This window comes from Danio aesculapii, chromosome 16 (assembly GCF_903798145.1).
Source record: "Danio aesculapii chromosome 16, fDanAes4.1, whole genome shotgun sequence".
Lineage (NCBI taxonomy): Eukaryota > Metazoa > Chordata > Actinopteri > Cypriniformes > Danionidae > Danio > Danio aesculapii.
In genome coordinates this window covers 21,038,593-21,061,192 of record NC_079450.1, presented here as the reverse complement: position 1 = coordinate 21,061,192, position 22,600 = coordinate 21,038,593, and the positions used below count along the sequence as shown (strand labels likewise).

The 22,600-nt window shown below is 34.9% G+C and overlaps 2 protein-coding genes across 2 annotated transcripts; both read right to left on the bottom strand.

Moving 5' to 3' along the window:
- Positions 1-918: 918 nt before the first annotated feature.
- Positions 919-6,209, bottom strand: taf12 (TAF12 RNA polymerase II, TATA box binding protein (TBP)-associated factor). Its single transcript, XM_056474995.1, has 6 exons — positions 6,079-6,209; positions 5,406-5,643; positions 3,901-3,978; positions 3,137-3,251; positions 1,794-1,882; positions 919-1,714 (listed from the first exon to the last, which is right to left on the bottom strand). The coding sequence occupies exons 2-6, from the start codon at positions 5,574-5,576 to the stop codon at positions 1,679-1,681; spliced, it is 489 nt and encodes a 162-aa protein (XP_056330970.1). The 5' UTR covers positions 5,577-5,643; positions 6,079-6,209; the 3' UTR covers positions 919-1,678.
- Positions 6,210-6,787: 578 nt separating this feature from the next.
- Positions 6,788-21,799, bottom strand: ctps1b (CTP synthase 1b). Its single transcript, XM_056475956.1, has 17 exons — positions 21,641-21,799; positions 18,511-18,689; positions 18,184-18,354; positions 15,726-15,826; positions 13,996-14,112; positions 13,835-13,918; positions 13,517-13,749; positions 13,071-13,203; positions 12,834-12,922; positions 10,843-10,937; positions 10,678-10,740; positions 10,548-10,591; positions 8,610-8,706; positions 8,088-8,143; positions 7,907-8,003; positions 7,069-7,213; positions 6,788-6,954 (listed from the first exon to the last, which is right to left on the bottom strand). Exons 2-17 carry the CDS (start codon positions 18,674-18,676, stop codon positions 6,876-6,878), a joined length of 1,770 nt encoding a protein of 589 aa, XP_056331931.1. The 5' UTR covers positions 18,677-18,689; positions 21,641-21,799; the 3' UTR covers positions 6,788-6,875.
- Between the last annotated feature and the right edge of the window lie 801 nt (positions 21,800-22,600).

Genomic DNA, 22,600 nt, shown 5'->3' with positions numbered 1-22,600 from the left:
TTTTTGTAAGCAGCAGCAGTTGCTGCTTTCGCTTTAACCATTCATTGAACAGATTATTAATTAGCCTAATGTTAACCGTGTGTGAGTGATCATCCTTTCATTAATCAAACAGTTTTAGATACATGCCAATAATTCTTTTTCAAATGTCAAGTGTTTTTTTAAAGAAAGGTTTTGTTGAATTAAAGAGTGCATGTATACAGCTATATTTTGCTTATTTTGATATATTATTTAAATTAGTGGCTAAGAAAAAAAACTAATTTTTTTTGGTGTGGTCAGAGATCAATTTGGTAAATCCTTATTGTTGAGCCCTGAAAAGTCATGTGAAATAAAAACTAATTGCAATGCGACACTGAAACCATAGCTTATTTGCTGATGCACATTAAGCAAGTTCATACACAACAACAAAAAAGTGAAATGAACGAGGAGGCATGTGGACATAACAAAAAGTCTAAATCAAATAATTTTAGCGTGTCAACGTTAAATTTATGTGACTATTTTTTCCCACCAACAAAAATGTGGCTAGTGAGAATGGTGAGTGGCTAGTAACGTTGGAAAACTACTAGCCACAGTGGCTGGTGATCAAAAAAGCTAATGTCAAGGCCTGAAAATATTCCTTCTATCAAGTGCCGTCGCTTTTATTTAGAACAGTTTAAATCAGCCTTTAGGCTCGACAGTCAGGCACACTGCTGTTGGTGTGGTCAATCTGGCAACCTGCGCTTGCAAGTTTTTAACCAGGAGTGCACTACCTAGTTCAAACACTGGGTGTCAAACTTACATACTGCACCTTTAAGAGCTGATCCTGAAGGTTTATCAAAGGTATACTAATATATAAAGGTTTATATAAAAATATAGTTTTTTTTATTTATTTATTTATTTTATTTTCAGTTGTTTCTGAAATAATGTCATACACAACCTGACTGACTTTGGTGTGAATAAATCACAATTAGTTTTTTTTTTATTCATGAAAAACAGGAGACTGTAAAACACTGTGATACATGACCAAAAATAAACCTCCACAAAAAGGTTTAAACTTGCCTGCAAACCCACAGCAAAAGGGGTTTCCACACCATCACACATATATATCCCTCTCTAAACCAATTAAGATTTGGATTATGTCACTAGTTCCAATGCAATTAATTACACAGGGAAGTGGTAATCATCTCTCTGGTTTACCTTCAAAAAGTGACACGCTAGGGATTCCTCTATAGTACTAGATATTACTTAATTGACGAATTCTAGAACAGCAAACACTATAAACAAATCAGACACATGGTGATTGTATGTGCATAGCTTCTAATGCCAGCTCAGCAAAAGATCTATGACTGCATAAAGAGTCTATACAAGTGATATATGAAAGGAAAATGTGGATTGTGGGTAATATAATAAAACAATTTAGCAGAGCTTTGAGGGATTCTATTATCTAATAAAACCCCGGGATAGCACCAAGGTGCTCAAAACAAAATGTTCACGTGGTGGTTTTAACGCAAAGTGAACTGTACAGACAAATTACATTAATTCCTGTGCACCTTCCGAAATGCGAAATGTCAACAGAACTGTACTGCAAACAGTACATCGCATTTTTTTTGCCCCTTTGATTACCATGACATGTATAGGTTCAAACCCTCTCCACTTTCCAAAACTTGCAGGGAAATAAAGTTTGTTGGTGATTCCAATCTTGCTACTTTTTGGTTGTTTTGCGGATCAGTGCCATTCTCTGAAAGAACAGAAATCATATTTAGTGATGTGATTGTTCAAAATGCTCCTTAGGTGATCAGTTTTAGTGCATGGCTGACCTGTTTGTGAGCTTCTGTGGTGCAAGCCTTCTTATACGGTCGGATCTCATCTGAGCCAAAACCAGGAATCCACATGTTCCACTGTCGTTCTGGAATGAAAAATTTTAATATGGAATATATAACAGGACAGTTCTTAAAAATAGACATTCAAACTATGTGGGTTAATTCATTTGAATGGTATTTAAATGAGAAGAAAAACATGTAACTCAAACTATAAAATACATTTAAAGGGATAGTTTGCCTAAAACTGAAGCGATTTCAGCAGTTTTTTTTTTTTTGAGTGAACGATCCCTTTAAGTTTAATTATTCAAAAGGTAAGTCACTCATTAAATCACTATGAAATACCCTCAAAAGGATAATCTGCTCAAAACTGAAAATTCTGTGATCAATTTATTTATTCTCAAGTGGTCCCAAACATTTATGACTTTCTATATTTTGTTGAATACAAAAGAAGATATTTTGAAGAAAGTTGAAAACCTGTAACCATTGACTTCCATAGTATTTGTTTTTCTTACTATGGAAATTAACGATTTCAGTTATTCCCTTTAAGTTGAATTATTCAAATGGTATTAAAATAAGAAAAACATGTCACTCATTAAATTAGTATAAAATACCCTTAAAGAGATAGTTCGCCCAAAAAAACTCATTCTCAAGTGTTCCTTAACATTTATGACTTTCTTGCTTTTGTTGAACACAAATAGAGATATTTTGAAGAAAGATGGAAACCTCTAACCATTGACTATCATAGTATGTGTATGTCTTACTATGGAAGTCAATGGTTACACATGTAACCCACTGGTCCTACTGCACCCAACCTGTCCTGAGCTGAGATAGAACCAGCGATTCTTTGTATGGGAGTCGGCTGCTCTAACAAGGAGACCATAACCTCTAGCGTCTGTCGCTAGAGCACCTTTAGAGGTCAGTGGAGTGAGGTTTACCAGCTTAGCACTTTGCTAGCTAGCCTCTGTTACACTCACCTCACTCACATCCCGGACAAGCCCCAAGTGTAACCCACCGGTCCTACTGCATCCAACCCACTCTGAGCTAGGATCTAACTGGCGATTCTTTGTATGGGATTCAGTTGCTCTAACAAGGAGGCTAAAGACCATGGCCTCTAGCGTCTGTTGATAAAGCACCTTTAGAGGTCAGAGGAGTGAGGTTTACGTGCATAGCACTTCACTTGCAGGCCTCGGTTACACTCACCCTCTTAAACCTCACTCCCATCCCGGACGAGCCCCCAAGTGTTTTTTTGGGTGAACTGCCCCTTTAAAAGTGTAATTATTCAAATGTATTCAAATAAAGCACTCATATCCATGGATAAAATGATCATTTAACATCCTCACCAAGGTGTAGCTGGACGTCTTTCACTTCAAGAGTGTTTGACTTCCTGTGTCGGGCCAGTTGGCATGCAGCCGTCACCACGCTCTCAATGAAGTCATCAGCAATCTGCAACAGCATCTGAAAGAAATGGTCAACAGACAACACTGTAGTGACAATAATGTTAGCAAATCATTCTACCATTCTTCTTCATTTTGGCTCTAATCGCTAACAAATGCAATGAAATAGTAATAATATTAATGAAATGTAAAATAGTTTTTAAATGTCATTTATAAGCGCAATATCATTACTCAACTAATCCTTATTTTTGTTCATCCTTCAGAAATCATTCTGATATGTCGAGTCTGTGCTCAAGTATCTTAATTTTCTCTTCTTTTATTTTTTCTGCATTTTTTGATAAACATGGCGACATTTAAAAAAACACAAATATTTAATTTTTGTTTTTGTAATAGTGTTATTGTAATAGCCGGTTTTGACAAAATCAATGCATCCTTCAAAATAAAAATATTATAATGCATATACAAATATAGTATAGTTCAAATTCTTGAGCTGAAAAAACATGGATATTTAAAGTCCAATATACAGCAACTGATTATTTCTATAAGTGTTTTATACATCTCATTGCAAATAAAAACCCATTTGTTGTTTATAAACTCAGCTATTTATTATTTAAAAGTGTTTAAATCAGTAAATTAGGCAACAAACTGACTAGTCAACTATGAATATATGTGAATACTTTTGAACATCACCAATAACAAGACATAGGTACCTCTTCCACATCCTCATCAAGTTGCTCATTAGGGTCAATTTCTCGCACAAGGTCCTGCAGCTTCTTCTTACTAAGCACCTGAAGGGAGGACAATAAAAATACATAAATGTAAAAATATAATTAAATTGGCTTAAAAGAGTCTATCATAACCAACTCAAAAAAGAGCCAATTAAATTTGTTTAATGCAATAATTTTAACTAAAAGTAACATTTTAATCTTAACATTAAACACATATTAATACAATTCAAATATAACATTAATATAAATATAATTCATATGGAATATAAACATAATTATAATTTTATATTATTTTCCTATACTATTCCTTACTGGCCTATATTCAATCATGTTTCAAACAAAATAAATATTATATATATATATATATATATATATATATATATATATATATATATATATATATATATATATATATATATATATATATATATATATATATATTAATCTGTTTAAAATCTAAATATTTTCGACATTATTTGTTTGACTATTGATCGCCAACACAAAATTCTTAATCATGACAAGTATACTGCCACCTAAATTAGAAAGAAAGCTACAGAAAAGTAGAAGTGCAGATCATAATACAGGGTGGGCCATTTATATGGATACGGCTTAATAAAATGCGAATGGTTGGTGATATTAACGTCCTGCTTGTGGCACATTTGTATATGTGAGGGGGTTAGTAAATAACTCATGACAGAATAAAATTACGTTAAAACCAAGCACACCATTGTTTTTCCTTGTGAAATTCCCAATAAGTTTATTAAGGTGTATCCATATAAATGGCACACCCTGTAGATTGTATGCCTTATACAGAAAAATCTAATGAAGCAAAAAATTTTTTGAAAATTAATAGTCAAACAAATAACTGCGAAAACCATATTGTTTAATGATACACAGTTTATTATACGTGTTACTTTTTATTTTTATTTGAAACAGGATTAAAAAGGCCAATATTGTTTTGCATGAATGCTGGAAAGAAAAACATATTAAAATTAGAATTATATAACATTTAAATGTTTTAGTAGTTAAATGTTAAAATTTAAAGTAGATACAGTTTGTTTACATTTTGAATCTTGGTCCTTTTTACATATAATATAATATAATATAATATAATATAATATAATATAATATAATATAATACAATATAATATAATATAATATACGTGTTATTAGGTCTCCACAAAAATAATATAAATGATCATAAACAGGAATTAATATTTTTACTCATGTTAATTTGCGTATGTGAAAATAAAAGTTCGCACATTCAGACTTTCTCAATATTTCAGAAAAGTATTTTTGCAAATTCTAATTGGGGAAATCATATTAGCAGCCAATAACTATCAATGTACAACATTGTTCACAGTCAATTAAATAATGCTAATGTTGTTTTGAAGTCATCCTTTGGTGCAATTACCGTTACAGACTGAATATTCGTGGTAAACAACACTTTATCCTCAATCTCATAATAGATGTAGTGTCTGACCCACCTGAGGTCCTTCTGGGCTCAGTCTGCCTGCTGGTCCGGGGGTGCCGGGCAGTTTCCCCGGAGCGACCGTGCTGTTGGCCATGCTGCTGGACAGCGGCGGTGTTGAAGAGGCTTCTGCTTTCACAACCGTGTAGAAGTTCGAGCGACTGGTCTGTGCTGGATACTGGGTCATACTATGCTAGTCAAGAGATGTCAAACTGTCACGAGCCTCTTCAGAACCAGAGTGAGTTTTAAATCAGCTGCAAAAAAGATAGTAAGAGTTCAATTGAGTTTAGTCAATGCACTTAATACGCAAAGGAGATTAAATGGCTGTTTTAAGTATATAAACAAAGCGAAAAACTTTTAGCTCGATAGAAATAAACATCACCGAACTGTCATTTGCTGTATATGCTAACGTTAGCTTTTTAGCTTCGCCGATGTGTTGTGACATGATTAACCTAAACTAATTGATGATGTGAGTGTGTTATGCTGATATTAATGTGATATAATACGAATTAATAAATAAGTGTTGTTTTTAGCCCGAATGTCTTCCTAGTTGTTGTTATTTATCATCACACTGTAGCTTAACACATTAGCAGCTAACATTAGCGAGAAAACATTCGTGCCAATACACGTCTCGCGATGCTTTCCTTTTGTTTGATGTAATTCCGTTAAATTGTTCATTAGAGCTGTACCTGATCCAAAGAATTATGTATTATCTTCCCATCTTCGACGTTTAGAGTCTGGAAATATGCACAAGCCCTTGCAAGTTGTTTTTCCTTCTACAAGCGCCTCTTCTGACGAACGGAGCTCAGCCGAAGTATCGCGAGATGTCAAGTCGTACAAAATAAAAGCACAGAGAAGTTGATGAAGCCTTCTCCAAAGATGATTTCTTCCAAATTGTTCGTTTATTTGGTAATAGTTATAAGTGGTAGACTGCTCTCTCTTTCTCTTTATATATATATATATATATATATATATATATATATATATATATATATATATATATATATATATATATATACGACAATAACAATAAAAAAATCCCCTAGTTTGTAAAAACAATCAATTTACATATGTATTTGCATAGACAAGTTCAGTGAGCCATTTTAAACGCAGCTCAGAGTTATTAAAGTCAACTCCTGCTAAAACCATCCAAGTAATACTAGTTATGATACTCGAAATACAATAAATGTTAACTGAAACAAATTGTATAAAACTTTTAATATATGTTTTAGCTAGTTCTGTATAATTAAAAAATAACTTTAAAATATAAATAAAACTGATTAAAACACACTATTACTAAACCTTTAATTAAATCAAAATGTATAATAATTAATTATAAAATAACACTTCTATACCACTGTACACAACACACTTTTCTACATTTTCAAACCAACACAGTAGCGTTGTTATTCATTTATTTAAATTCACAGATTCATATCATAAAACATCATTTGTGTGTATCTATGATTAGGTGGGTTTTTCCTCTTTAAGAAAGCGATGGGAATTTGAATTCAGAGATGTCCGAGTCTGGTGAACTAGTGCCACTTCGGTCACTGTATGTGTCTCTGAGAGAGAGATAGAGAGAGAGAAAAGGAAAACAAGATAATAAGACAACTTATGTACTGCATGTCTCCATTTTAAATTAATTTATGATGATATGAGTTTATGAAGCAACAAACCGAGGTGAGAGCCTGCATCCCTTCTGAAGGTAGTTCTGCAGTTTCCCAGATGCTGCCAGCAGAAGGCCGAAATATGGTGGTGAGGGTTTGATAGGGCGAGATGTGAATTCTGGATGGTACTGCACTCCAACAAAATAAGTGTGATCTGTTTAGACAGAAGAAATAAGTTGAAGTGAACACTGGGTAACACTTTATTTTGATGGTCCATTTGAGTATTACTAGACGGTCTGCTTAATATCTGTTGATACTGCTCCTTCAACAGACATTTAACTGACTATACTTGGCAAGTACATGTCAACTTACCCTAACCCCAACCTAACAGTCTACTTATAATCTAATGAGAAATAGTAGGGTATATGCCGAGCTAGTGTTTTTCCTATACTGATAAACTTCCGGTGACCTGTTATTGTGAGTTTTTTTCCATTTCATACAGTTTCTTTTACAGCATCAATGTTGTAATGTAATTCAAATACAATCAGTTAAACAGACTTTCGCATTCATTTAGTTGCTCAAGCGTAAAATGAGACAAAAAGCCGTTTGCTCGCACGCATCGATCAGAATCGGCAGGCTAGCGCAGAAACTCCATTGAATATACTGGGGTAAAATAAACGCTCATATTATAAAGACATGGTGAGAAAAATGCGCAGATTTTGGATTGGCATACACTTCACCGGAAACGATTAACCCAGGTTACTGGCAAATTAAAAGTCCTATTAGCATGCTTTGGCATATACCCTGTTGGCATGAAGATGCATTGTAACTTAATTCAACAAACATTAAAATAAAGTGTGACCGAACACTGACTGACAGCTTCTTCAAATACTGGACGATCACCGACCTTCAAGTTCAATGATCTCCATACGCTCCCCCTCCAGGTCCTGACCCACAAATCGAAAACCTCTATCCTCGAAGTGGTGCTTCAGTTCTGGATTCACCTAAAAGAAAAAGCAAAAGGTATTAACTGAATAAATAAAAAACAAAACATTTACGTTATTTTAAAGTAGATCTTTATTGCAAACCTCAAATCGGTGTCGATGCCTTTCATCCACGTATTCAGCATCTCCATACAGCTTTCCTACAACAATAGAATTCAAATACTATCCATATGCACGTATTTAATTAGAATGTACATTTATATTTGTGACATATGATTTTAAGATTTTAAGTGGGTAGCGCTGTCGCCTCACAGCAAGAAGGTCGCTGGTTCGAGCCTCGAGCAATGTTATTTCTGTGTGTTTGAATGTTGTTTCCGTGTTCATGTGGATTTCCTCCGGGTGCTCCGGTTTGCCCCACAAGACCAAAGACATGCGCTATAGGTGAATTGGGTAAGCTAAATTGTCCATAGTGTATGTGTGTGAATGGGAGTGTATGGGTATTTCCCAGTGATCGGTTGTTGCTGGAAGAGCATCCAATGCGTAAAACATATGCTGGATAATTGGGCGGTTCATTCCGCTGTGATCATCCCCAATTATGAAGGGACTAAGCCAAAAAGAAAATTAATGAATGAACGCTTTTAAGATACACAAAAGATCACAACTTACGGAGAATGCTGGAGGTGCTTTTGAATAAGGTGCGTCTTTTTCCCAGCCGCATGGTTCCACCCATCTGCCCTGGATTGTGCTCAGGCATTTCAATCACCTAGATCCAAACCACAGAGATATTAAGATGCATTTCAGCAATCTGATTATTATTGACACCAAATAAAGGTGTAAATTGACATCTAAAAGCTATTATTTTGCCCAATTTAAGCCACCTCCAGATGTAGTTGAAAAAGAATTTGATTGGATTGTTTTCATACTGTAAATTCTGGTGTGGCCGAATGCTTTGAAACAGCCAGAATAGATTACCTTCTTGGCATGGCCCGTTATACAGTAAGTTTCTGATGATATGATAACCCTAAATAAAAATATCATGGTTTCACGCTATCACGGTATTGTTATTGCTGCTTTAAATATATTATTTTTAAATGTCTGGGTAAAAAAACAACAACTTTTTCCTCACTGAACATAAATACATTTTATTTTACGAAACATTTAAAATATTATGGAACAGGAAACATGAGGCTAATAGATTAAAATAAATCATTGACTTCTCCTATTCTCATTAGTTTCAAAAACAGAATTCTTTACAACTTAAAAAGGCATCTTTGGAGATCTTTCTTTTCTTTGAATATGAAATAAGCTACTGCACTGTTCGAGTCAATAGTATGCTGGATGTACAGTTGAAGTCTGAATTATTAGCCCCCCTCAATAATTAGCACCCCTGTTTATTTTTTCCCCCAATTTCTGTTTAACAGAGAGAAGATTTTTTCAACATATTTCTAAACATAATAGTTTTAATAACTCATCTCTAATAACTGATTTATTTTATCTTTGCCATGATGACAGTAAAAAATATTTTACTAGATATTTTTCAAGACACTTCTATACAGCTTTAAGTGACATTTAAAGCCTTAACTAGGTTAATTAGGATAATTAGGCAAGTTATTGTATAACAATCAAAAAAAAAGCTTATCAATAAAAAAAATCAATCAAAAAAAATAGCTTAAAGGGGCTAATAATTTTTGTCTTAAAATGGCCTTTAAAAAAATTAAAAACTGCTTTTATACTAGCCGAAATAAAACAAATACTTTCTCCAGAAGAAAAAATATTAACAGACATACTGTGAAAGTTTCCCTTCTCTGTTAAACATCATTTGGGAAATATTTAGAAAAGGAAAAAAAACTCAAAGGGGGGCTAATAATTCTGACTTTAACTATATGTGCATGGGAGATTTGTTTTTCAGATGTTTGCTGAATCGTGGGGTGACCAGTAGCTTTTGATGTGGAAGGCCTTTTCTGCTGGAGGTACTGTTGTCCTTAAAAACTAAATAAAATGGTTGTAAAAAAACACGTAAAAAAATCCCCCTTTGTGGGTTTAAAACATTGTCTTTTCCAAACTGCAGCGAACCTTGACCTTTATGTGATGTGTTGAGAAATAACAGATTAAAACATGTTCATACTTTACTGCATTGTACCACGACAGCTTTCCTGCTCACTCAAGCCACATAACCATGTTTTATTCAATAGTACCTAGGTGTTTCCCTGAGTACTCTTGCTATTGTGATATAGAGCATAATGACATGAGAAAAAATTGTTGCAATGAAGTCTGAACACTCCTTTAAAGACGTTAAAGGGATAGTTCACGAAAAACCTTTTTGAATAAGTTATTTTTAAGAAAGCTGGAAACTAGTAATCGTTGACTTCTATAGTATTTTTTTGACAGGTTTTAAGCTTTTTTCAAAATATAATTTTTTATCAGTGTGTTCAAAAGAATAAAGAACACCATAAAGATTTGGAACAACTTATAGGGGAGTAAATAGTGAGTAAAATTTCCTTTTTCTACTGAGCAAACTCTCCCTTTAATACAGATACAAACTGGGCCAAAAAATTGTAATCATTATGTATATATGATTATTTGTTTGACCAAACCGACACCTACCACTGGATGTTTTGTTTCAGGATCAAACTCTGTGGAATTTGCATCTGTAAAGAGAAATTTAAAATAAACACTGAACCACTGTAATGTAAAAGTAAATTCATGAGAACATTCTGTGTGGGCGTTCTCTTACCTTCCCAGCCAAGTACATTACGAGCAAATTCACACACTGCCAGCTGCATGCCCAAGCACACACCTGCAGAACAAGGCTGACATGTAATACAGGACTGCTGTCAAAATAGCTTGTGATTACATTATGTTTTGTCACCAACACAGATTTCTGCACATGATATGTTACCTAAAAATGGCTTTTTCTGTTTCCTCGCCCAGTTGATGGCTTGGATTTTTCCCTCCGTGCCTCGCACACCGAATCCTCCAGGAACTAGAACACCACTAACAGCACAATGAAATAGTCAAACTAATATTCAAGTGAACATTCAATCAATACATATTCAAACTAACAATATATAACAGAAAACAATGGATTATGACCTGATTTGATCTAATTATGCATTAGACTGCTAAAAAGTAAGATTATGGCAAGTAAGATTTTTTATTTTATTGTATTTTACTTAAAATCTACTCTATAAAGTGTGGCATAAATATAACATAATAGTGTATGGAACAAAATCAATGCCAAAAGTATTGAAATAAAAAGCTTGTGGAATAGCACTAACTGAAAAAAATGATACATTGAATTAACAACTGCTTGCATTGTAATGACTTGAATTGCCAAGGTTTGTAATTTTAGGTCCTGAAATGTAACATAGCTGTTTATTTAAGCTGAGAATATTTCAATTCAAAACACATTTTCATGCTTAAATTCAATACATCATATTCAACTTTTGTAGTTTATATTATTTATAGCAGTCAATAATAATAATAAATGTTACCTCTATGGAATATAGGGTTAATAGAGATGGAGAAAATGTGCAACATCATATTTGTCAAAAGACGGTTCATATGCATGTTACCCTTCCGGTCCGAGCAGGGGCAAACCTGCGATAGCGGAATTGGAGACGCTCTACAAGGAGGCGAAAGATCGCTGGATCACCTCTTGAGATCTGAGAAATGAGGTATACGCAATCACCAGCTAGCTTTCGGTGCAAAAGGGCAAATATAAATATCCAAAACATAATTTACTCACTTCAGGCCTCCTCATAATCCCTTTATTAGTCTACTTATAAAGTCCAAGAGATTGACATTAAATGCTAATTTTGTGCCGTTAATAGCTTTTTTCCTCACCTATTTACTGGTTTAAAAGTTTTAAATTGGTCCATCTTCACCTGATGGTGATACAGCAATCTGCAATCTATTGAATCTGCTATCTGCAATCTATTGATTTTCCTGTAGCTCCAGGATATAATGTCATATTTTAACAGCCGGATTTGAGCCACAATTTACGAAAGCGAATTTTTGAACTGATATAAAATGAACTGAAAATGGCATTTGAATATTATACTTCGTATTTCTAAACAGAACTGAATATTTTGGAAATGAATTCTGGAAGTTGAAAATGAAGCACTGAATTTAAGTATGAAAATGTGTTTTGAATTGAAATATTCTCAGCTTAAATAAACAGCTATGTTATATTTCAGGACCTAAAATTACAAATCCTGGCAATTCAAGTCATTAAAATCCAAGCAGTTGTTAATTCAATGTATCATTTTTTTCAGGTAGTGCTATTCGACAAGCTTTTTATTTCAATACGTTTGGCACTGATTTTGTTCCATAATAGTGTCAAATTGAAGAGCTTATTAGAAACATGATCAGATGGTTAAGGTTCTCTCACAAATTTAGTTATACATTTATTTTGTTAATCAGAGGAAAATGTGCAGACCATTAATATGTTTGTCTTAACGTCATGGAAATTCACTTTTATACAAATGAAATAAGCTTAAGTTACAGAACTGCATGATGTTACAAAAATCTTATATTTCAAACAAAAGTTATTCTTTTGGAACTGAAACCAAATCAGTTTCTACAAAAATATGAAGCAGCATATCTGTTTTTAACATTAACAATAATGAGAAATATTTTTTGATCACTAAATCAGCATTTTAGAATGATTTTTGAAGGATCACAAGACTGTAGTAATAATATATGCTATAGCTTTGCATCACAGGAATAATTATAGAAAAAAATATTATCATTTGTAATAATATATCACAATTTTACTGTATTTTTAATAAAATTATTGGGGGAAAAACTGCTACAATTGTTTTTCATTTTATCAACCCCAAACATTTGATTGATTATGTCTGTTGTTTATATGGAGGACACACTCACTCAGCACTGCAGAGCTTCTGCCAGGCCTCATGATACTTCACCGGCTCATCCTGCAATGCTGCCGGCTCCAGATCAGCTGAATCTATGTACTAAAACACAGTACCATTTCCTAGTATTAGACTAACACACATTTGAAAAAAAAAACAACAACAACAAAACAGCAACTTCAATTCAAAAGGACACTTTTAGATGAGCCAAAAACTCAAAAATAATTTTATGCTAGTAGTCATTCCTCACCTTGACCTCAAGTTTATAGTTGATGGCGAGGGCAGAGTGCTCCAGTGCTTTAATAACGGAGGCATAAGAGTCTGACAGCTTGGTGTACTTGCCTACTAAAGCAATAGAGGTTTGCTCGAGTAGTCGGTCAGACCTATGAAACATTAACAAGCACATTCAAAACAGCAGTCAGAAGATTGCAGCTTTTTGACACCATTATGTTGGGTTCACACAAGACGCTAAGCATGGAATCACCTGCTCTGGTTTACTCGTGGGATTTTTTTTCCCCTCACTTGAATTCAATTATTTGAACTTGCACGATAGACACATTCCACGTCATTTATGCTTTGCTGCAATAATTTGTATCTATTCGCATGTTTTCATTTACTGTATGTAATTTACTTGCGCAAATACTAAATTCCCCAATTGGTGTGAACTCAGTTTTAGGTGGATCCAACAGTACAAACCTGTCTGACATCTCCTTCCACTTTCTGAGCATTTGGCGCGGTTTCATCTGAATGGGCAAGTCAAGCCGGCGGCAGAAGTAGTGAACCGTGCCCTGATCCTCCAGGAGTAAAGGTACTCTGTAGATGGAGGACACGTCATGTATGCAGATCACCTGCTCGGGTTCGACATGGCAAAACATGGAGATCTTTTCTTTCACAGCAGTGTCCAATGGAGTTGAACAACGACAAACAATCTGCAAACAAAAAACTATTATTTGTCAGGGGCACATAAATTCCTGGATTGGCTCTTCTGCGTAATAGAGAAATAAAAAGACTGACCAGATCAGGAGACAGACCAAGCCCACGAAGCTCTCGGACGCTGTTTTGTGTGGGTTTGGTCTTCTGTTCTCCTGTTGAATTAGGCTGGAAATGCACCCAAAATTCAAGTAAACAGCCTTTTAACCACACATTTTGAATTAAAAACAAAGTTTGTTTCCTACCTGAGGAACCAGACTGACATGGATGTTACAAAAGTTCTCCCGTTTCACTTTGAACTGAAACTGTCTAAAAGCTTCGATGAAAGGCATACTCTCGATATCTCCAACTGTACCTCCAAGCTGTGGAGGAAAAAAAAAAGTTGTGGTCAATTTAAACTCATGATGAATGGTTTTCTGAACATACAGACACAGTGCACTTACACAGAAAGTTGGCTGTCAGATACACACAAGTTATAGCAAACGCTCACTAAAGTCACATAGCATTGGGTGTGTTTGTGAAACTGAGGAATGAATTGCATGTGTATCAGTATATTAGATCTGTGAAACAGCATCCCTTAAACATTTTATATACATTAATACAATGCCTATAGAAAATCATCATACCCTGTGAAAATCTACACATTACACCCTGCTTTCAAAAGACCTTCGGGATAAAGTTGTAGAAAAGCACAGGTTAGGAGAAGGCTACAAAACATTTCAAAAACTGGAAAGGTTATTTGGAGTGTGATTTGATTTTAGGCTGTATGACAATAAAAGTAATTATTTCAAAGTGGCATGATGATTTTCTATAGGCACTGTACATTTGGCAGGTGCTTTATCCTTCACAACATCATTGCATTGAAGGAAAACATTTGTATCAGTTCTTGCTTTCCCTGGGTATTGAATATTTGGGCATTGATATTGTTGCTAAAATGTATAAAATTTAACACATTCTTTACATAGTTTTACCCTTTACATTAAATACTGCAATTAATATAAATATATATATATATGTACATATACATACTACCTGACAAAAATATTGTCGTCGATCACAGTTGTAAGAGCAACAAATAACTTGACTTCTAGTTGATCATTTGGAAAAGTGGCAGAAGGTCTTATATTTCTGATGAATCATCTGTTGACCTGCATCCCAATCATCACAAATACTGCAGAGGACCTAATGGAACCCGCATCGACCCAAGATTCTCACACAAATCAGTCAAGTTTGGTGAAGGAAAAATCATGGATTGGGGTTACATTCAGTAAGGGGGGTGTGTGAAAGATCTGCAGAGTGGATGGCAATATCTGTGCTGCCCATTACATTACAAACCACACGAGAGGGCAAATTCTTCAGCAGGATAGCGCTCCTTCCCATACTTCAGCCTCCACATCAAAATTCCTGAAAGCAAACAAGGTCAAGGTGCTCAAAGATTGGCCAGCCCAGTCACCAGATATGAACATCATTGAGAATGTCTGGAGTAAGATGGAGGAGGCATTGAAGATGAAGCCAAAGAATCCTGATGAACTCTAGGAGTCCTGCAAGAACGCTTTCTCCACCATTACAGATGACTTTATTAATACGTTATTTGAGTCATTGTAGAGATGTATGGATGCAGTCGTCCAAGCTCATGGGAGTCATACACAATATTAATTCTTTTTCCACTGCACAATGACTTCATATTCTATACTGTAGATTATTTTTGTCAAGTGACAAGACTTTTGTCTAAGCAAAGTCAGATCTTACTGTCTTAATGAAATAATTAAAAATCAAGGCATGATCATATTTTATTTTGGTAAAATAAGCGTAATCTAGAGGCCTTTGCCTTTCATATAAGCCACTTCTGATACCAAATGATCAACTAGAAGTTATTATTTGTTGTTCTTAACTTGGATAGGAGACCAGACTTTTGTCAGGTAGTGTAGATATACTTAAACTATTTCCACTAAACGACAAACACAAATTGATTTACCTCAATGACACAGACTTCTGGTTCAATACCGTCATCATCCACCGAGACCTTGGCCTGCCGCATGACCCATTCCTGTATAGCATCGGTTATATGTGGTACCACTGAAAAAATTAATGAAAAAGATTTTTTTTTTTAAGATTAATTTAAGATCCTTTAGAGTTTAAGCATGTGGTTCTTTTGAAATTTCTATTTTTTCATTCATTCATTTTCTTTTCAGCTTAGTCCCTTTTAATAATCCGGGGCCGCCACAGCGGAATGAACCGCCAACTTATCCAGCATATGTTTTACGCAGTGGATGCCCTTCCAGCTGCAACCTATCTCTGGGAAACATCCATACACTCACTCACACTCATACACTATGGACAATTTAGCCTACCCAATTCACCTGTACCGCATGTCTTTGAACTGTGGGGGAAACTGGAGCACCTGGAGGAAACCCTCGCAAACGCAGGAAGATCATGCAAACTCCACACAGAAACCCCAACTGACCAAGCCGAGGCTCGAACCAGCGACCTTTTTGCTGTGAGGCGACAGCACTACCTACTGCGTCGCGCTATTTCTATACATATAATCCTAAAATAAAAGTTTAGACTAAAATATTGTAATGTTTTCAATATTGACAGTAAGAAGAAATATTTACTACAACACCTAATCAGCATATTACAATGTAAAGCATGTGATATTAAAGACTGAAGAATGGCTGCTAAAATATATAACCAGAAAAGAAATGTTTGTAGACAACTTTATGGTGTCTTGAGAAAGCCTCGGCTGAAAGTTTGAAGTAGTTTTAAAGTTTAAATAACTGAAGTAGTTTTAAAAAAATTTGAAACAGCAGAGAGATAACTACATATATGTTAGCATGTTTCTAGAGTGGATTGCTAGGTTTCTTGCTAGGCGATTGATGGGGTGTTCTGAATGGTTGCTAAGGTGTTGCTAGGTGGTTGCTAGGGTGTTCTGAGTGATTGCTATTCAGTTGCCAAGGGGTTTTGCAGTGGCTAGGGTGTTCTGAGTGGTTGCTAAGGCGTTGCTAGGAAGTTCTAAGTCAGAGGTGGGCAAGCTCGGTCCTGGAGGGCCGGTGTCCTGCAGAGTTTAGCTCCAACTCTAATCAAAGACACCTGCTTATAGATTTCTAGTGATCTTGAAGACACTGATTAGCATGTTCAGGTGTGTTTGATTAGTGTTGGAGCTAAACAATGCAGGACACCGGCCCTCCAGGACCAAGTTTGCGCACTCCTGTTCTAGGTGGTTGCTAAGGTGCTCTGAGTAGTTGCTAGGCGGTTGCTAAGGCATTGATAGGTGGTTGCTAGGGTGTTCTGAGTAGTTGCTAGGTGGTTGCTAAGGCATTGTTATGTGGTAGCTAGGGTGTTCTGAGTGGTTGCTAAGGCATTGCTGGGGTGTTCTTGGTGGTTAAGATGTTGCTAGGCAGTTGCTAAGGTGTTCTGAGTGGTTGCTAGGAGGTTGCTAAGATGTTGCTAGGGTGTTCTGAGCGTTTACTAAGGTGTTGCTAAGTGGTTGCTAAGGCCTGGTTATGCGGCTGCTAGAACATTCTGAGTGGTTGTTAAGGCATTGCTAGGTTGTTCTGGGTGGTTGTTAAGGTGTTGCTAGGCGGTTGCTAGGGTATTCTGAGTGACTGTTAGGCAGTTGCTAAGGTGTTGCTAAGATGTTCTGAGTGGTTGCTAAGGCATTGCTAGGCAGTTGCAAAGGTGTTCTAAGTGGTTGCTAGGAGGTTGCTAAGGTGTTGCTAGGCGGTTGCTTGGGTGTTCTGAGTGATTACTAAGGTGTTGCTAGGGTGTTCTAGGTGGTTGCTAAGGTGTTCTGAGTGGTTGCTAGGAGGTTACTAAGGCATTGCTAGGCGGTAGCTATGGTGTTCTGAGTGGTTGCTAAGCAGTTGCTAAGGTGTTGCTTAGCGGTTGCTAAGGTGATACTAAGTGGTTGCTAGGGTGTTCTAGGTGGTTGCTAAGCTGTTGCAAGGGTGTTCTAAGTGACTGCTATGCGGTTTCGAAGGCATTGCTAGGCGGTTGCTAAGGTGTTTGATTGGTTGCTAGGAGGTTGCTTAGGTGTTACTAGGTGGTTGCTAGGGTGTTCTGAGGGGTTAAAGGTGTTGCTAGGGTGTTCTAGGTGGTTGCTAAGGCATTGCTAGGTGGTAGCTAAGGTATTCTGAGTGGTTGCTACAGCGTTGCTAGGGTGTTCTAGGTGGCTGCTAAGGTGTTGCTAGGTGGTTGCTAAGGTGTTCTGGGTAGTTGCTAGGCAGTTGCTAACATAAATTAGCATGGCTCTAGTTTGAATTAGCATGGTTCAAGCATAAATTAGCATGTTGCTAGCATGATTAGCATGGTTGTTAATATGTATAATTATTTGAATATACTTTAGGTTCAAACAGAACAGATAAACCCTGTTTCCTCATGCCATAATTCATATTTATATTTAAACACCTTCATAACATGGTTGCATAACTCACCTTGTACAGTTTTGCCCAAGTAATCCCCTTTCCTCTCCTTGTTTATAACAGACTGATAGATCTTCCCTGTCGTCAGATTGTTGTCTCTGGTAAGCCGGATGTCCAAAAAACGTTCATAATTTCCTAAATCTAAGTCAACTTCCCCGCCATCATCCAACACAAACACCTCACCTGTGAAACAAAGAGATACAAACAAACGACAGCTGTCAATGCCATTAATATGTTATGCTCTCTATGTGCTCTCTATATATACAGTCAGCTAAAATAAGAAGTTGGTATTTCTGTATTGTCAACATGACTGAAAGTAAACTGCTTCAGAGTACTTACCATGCTCATACGGAGAGAACGTGCCTGCATCAATGTTGATGTAGGGGTCGATTTTGATGGAAGTGACATGCAGACCACATGATTTGAGAATAGTGCCCACACTGCTGGCGATGATGCCTTTACCAATACCAGAAATCACTCCCCCCGTCACCAGTATGTACTTCATTATTCAACAATGCCTATCAGCGTAAGAAAGACAGTGATTTACTTCAACAATGATGTAATTCATCATAACTAATTGATCACAAACATCCACCAAACAATATAAAAATGTGTCTGCGTCAATAACGTCTGATTTTTTTTGTCAATTACATTACAATTATTTCTAGGGATGAACCGATACCACTTTTTTACAAACCGATATGAGTACGAGTATTTTACTTTGTGTACTCGCCGATACCGAGTACCGATTCCGATACTTCTTAGATTTGGTTTCAATGAAAGTGCAATTAATTTGAAAGGAGGTTTTAATTTTTGCCTGTAGCAAGGATGAACACAAAAATCTTTAACAGAAGGCTATTCCAAGCTAAAAATATACACACATTGTTGATAATCCTGCAAATCGATAGACCTTATCGAATACCGATTAAGTATGGACATTTAAAGGATAAGTTATCCTTGCGCTGACGCGTCCACGATCTCACACATTACATAATCAAGTGTGTGCAGTTTACGATACCTTATGGAGTCACTCTCTTGACATTGCATATTGGGGATGCATAGAACACTTTTATGTGCGATTCATTGTTACATTCGTGAGTCCTGCTGTTAATCCACGGGTCAGGTTATTAAGAAGTAGGCTACATGATGTTCAATTATGGGTGCGTCGCAGGTGGATAAGATCAATAGTTGGTTATGCAAACTTTAAGTACTTTCTCTAAAATATTAAGATGTTTTAAGCGATTTTATCTTGACAGACTGCCTGCAGTGATGTTCAGCTCTAGGCACTTTTATTTAGTCTGTAGTATACTATTGACTTTATTCTTCAATGCGGAAGTGCGCTCGTTTTTGCGATTGTTTTAGAACAATTGTTTCTGATTCAGTCGCCTATGAGAGAAATGACTAGGAATAATAAACAGCAGAAAACTGTCAAACTACTAGCTCTACAAACAAGTGTTTGCATGACTATACAGACTAAGTAGAAGTTTGCAACATCAACCAGCATAACGAGCAGTTTTTATAACGTCTAAAAATGAATGGAAGTGAATGAGCCTGGAAGTCTCAAGCAAATAAGATTCAAATGGCTGTGCCTGCTTGTACGTGAATTAAAAGGTGAATATAATAGTTTAGAATTTTCTATTACTTAAAATTTCTTTAATTGTTTATATTTATGGTTCATATATAAAATAAGCGCTAGCTTGTTTCGCTGTGATCATTATGCAAGGATCATATTGCATATTTGGTTTATTCTTCAGTAGACTATATATTCATTAATAATGTATTTTATAAACGGATTGAATATAAGGACTAAGCTATTAATATAGAATACATTAATTAATACATTAAGACATTGAAGTCAGGTAGGACAACAAATCACATTCACATAGTGCAATACTGTTGAGTGGTATCGGTGCAGGATATCGCCTTTTTATGTACAATACAAATACCAGTATTTTAGCCAAGTATCGACCCGATACTAATACTGATATCGGTATCGGAGCATCCCTAATTATTTCTGGATATCTTGTATGATAAACAAGTCAATTTATGGAGAAAAAATTAAACATTTAAATTTCTAAATTCCTAGGTGGTGTGTAGCTGTCAAACTATTGTAAATAATAATAATAATAATATAATTAATAATTCACAAATAAAATTTTTATTTTAATCAAATAAAATTCTTACATTGTGTCAATGTCACAGTCTTGTCCACAAACCATAAAGCTGCACAATTTATCATTTCAGCATCGATAACGCAAATGTGATCATTCGCAATAGTCACATCGCAAATATACGCAATTTTGAGTTTGTATTATGATCCATCATTTGCATGTGTTTTTTGATGCCTGTGATGGTATAATGATCTTAAAAGCATTCAGGCATAATAAATTGTACCATTTGTGACTTTAACAACGATTAAAATTCTTGAATTGTATCTTTTCTTGATTGTATTTATAAATTGTAATGCACGAAAATACTCAACACATGCTAATACAGAAACGCACTGCAAACAGCACAGACCACATCGAAAATGTGTCGGGGGACACAAAAACGTTTATAGATTGTTTATTAGAATTTATGGAGATGCACTCCCACTGCAGAATCATCCCAATTGATCTAACATCATTAATTCTTTCAAAATAAAGATATTAATTTATCTGGTGAGATTGTATTCATATCGCAATATATAAATAAATATATATATATATATATATATATATATATATATATATATATATATATATATATAGATAGATAGATATAGATAGCAAAATAAAAAATATTGCAATGCTACATTTTTCCAATATCGTACAGCCCTACTAAACACATTTATATGATTTAATATTCATTAAAAATATTGATTATTAGTTTCTGCATATATAACCCTTATAATGTTTAGACATTTATAGCTTAAATATTTATATTATTTTTAATATATACATACATGTTTGAAAATTGACATACTACAATTCTAAGAAATCTTTATAAACATTTATTTTTCATGGTTTATACCTATGTCTTTGAACAATTTATCTAAAGTGATCAATCAAAATGACACTCTTATAAGTAAATAAATCAATAAATACATTTCTGGCAGGAAAACAAACAGGCCATAATAGCAATTAACATTATGTACACTTATATAATATTTACATATACATTTATAATGGCCATTTCACATTCTGCAACACCCAAGCAGTGTTCTGAGGACAAACTGTAACGTTAATCCTACGATGACCTTGTAAACAATAGCAAATACGCCAAAAACCGCCGTCCACCATAGCATATATAATCTACATTCAACAATAACCCCTGCGTTTCGCATTGTTTTTAATAGAGCCCACTTTGAAACCCATTAGGGGACCCCCATACATTACATAACATTGCAGTAAACTTCCATGATGGAGCAAGTGATTCAAGAGGCGCAATGAAAGCAGACATAGAACATAAACTAAGCCTTTAACTGTACCTGAAACTGTTCCGTTCCAATATCTAAAAACTGTAGATTAAAAACGTCAGCCACTTCAGTATAAACGAGCCATCTTGAAGACACGTTTGTTTTGGGTGTCAGCGATATGCGGTAAAGCGCCAAAACAACACGTGCTGTGAGATCTGATACTTAACTCTAGCTTTGCCACTCTGCTTAACATTGAGTGAATGACGGACATAACAAATGGAACACGTTATGGAAGCTATTTGTGTGATGTATTGTCATAGTTTATCGAATCATTTTTGTAGCAGTTGCATTACATACATTTTTGATGCGTGTGGGTAAGGTTAGTTACATTCCTTAAATAAAACATGTTAAATGGAGGAGTGGGCTCACGTTGCTTTGCTTGCATGTCTGGGAATAAAAAATATATGAGGTAAATTCGAGTTTTTTATCTGATAATTGAGACTAGTTCTTAGTTTATGAGCATAGTTATATTATAAATGCATCTAAAATATTAATTTGAAGATATATTTCCTGTTATGTTATATTATAGCTAATTTATTTATTTGGACATTAATTGACATATGTTTAGGTTATTTATTATTAATTTGGAATCTTTATTAGTTTAGGGCTAATTCAACATTTAAACTATTTATTCTAATCAATTTTAGTCGAATTATTCTATTTGGCCTATTTGAAAATATTCATATTCTAGTTCAATTATTATAATTGTAATTAATATATAATCCACACTTTGATCTTAATAAAAATATTCTTTGTTAATTTTAATTAAAATTGTTTTTGTTTTTTTTTGCATTTGTCCCCCAAATTATTTGCACAGGTGTGCCATGAACTGTCTGTCTGAGCAGATCCCTGGTTAATATTCCCAAAACCTATAAAATAATATACATTTAGAGGAAAATAAAAACATGTAAAGAATAAATAAATAAATAAATATGCTTATCTTGTAATTAAACACAAATCTGAATAAATTCA

Excerpts from the sequence above, each read along its gene's own strand:
- taf12 (XM_056474995.1), bottom strand. The coding sequence starts at position 5,576 with ATGACCCAGTATCCAGCACAGACCAGTCGCTCGAACTTCTACACGGTT. Across the intron at positions 3,252-3,900 it reads TTGATGAGGATGTGGAAGAG|ATGCTGTTGCAGATTGCTGA; the intron begins GTACCTATGTCT and ends CATTTCTTTCAG. Across the intron at positions 1,715-1,793 it reads CCACAGAAGCTCACAAACAG|AGAATGGCACTGATCCGCAA; the intron begins GTCAGCCATGCA and ends CTGTTCTTTCAG.
- ctps1b (XM_056475956.1), bottom strand. The coding sequence starts at position 18,676 with ATGAAGTACATACTGGTGACGGGGGGAGTGATTTCTGGTATTGGTAAA. Across the intron at positions 13,919-13,995 it reads ATGTCAGTCTGGTTCCTCAG|CCTAATTCAACAGGAGAACA; the intron begins GTAGGAAACAAA and ends GTGCATTTCCAG. Across the intron at positions 12,923-13,070 it reads ACTATAAACTTGAGGTCAAG|TACATAGATTCAGCTGATCT; the intron begins GTGAGGAATGAC and ends ACTGTGTTTTAG.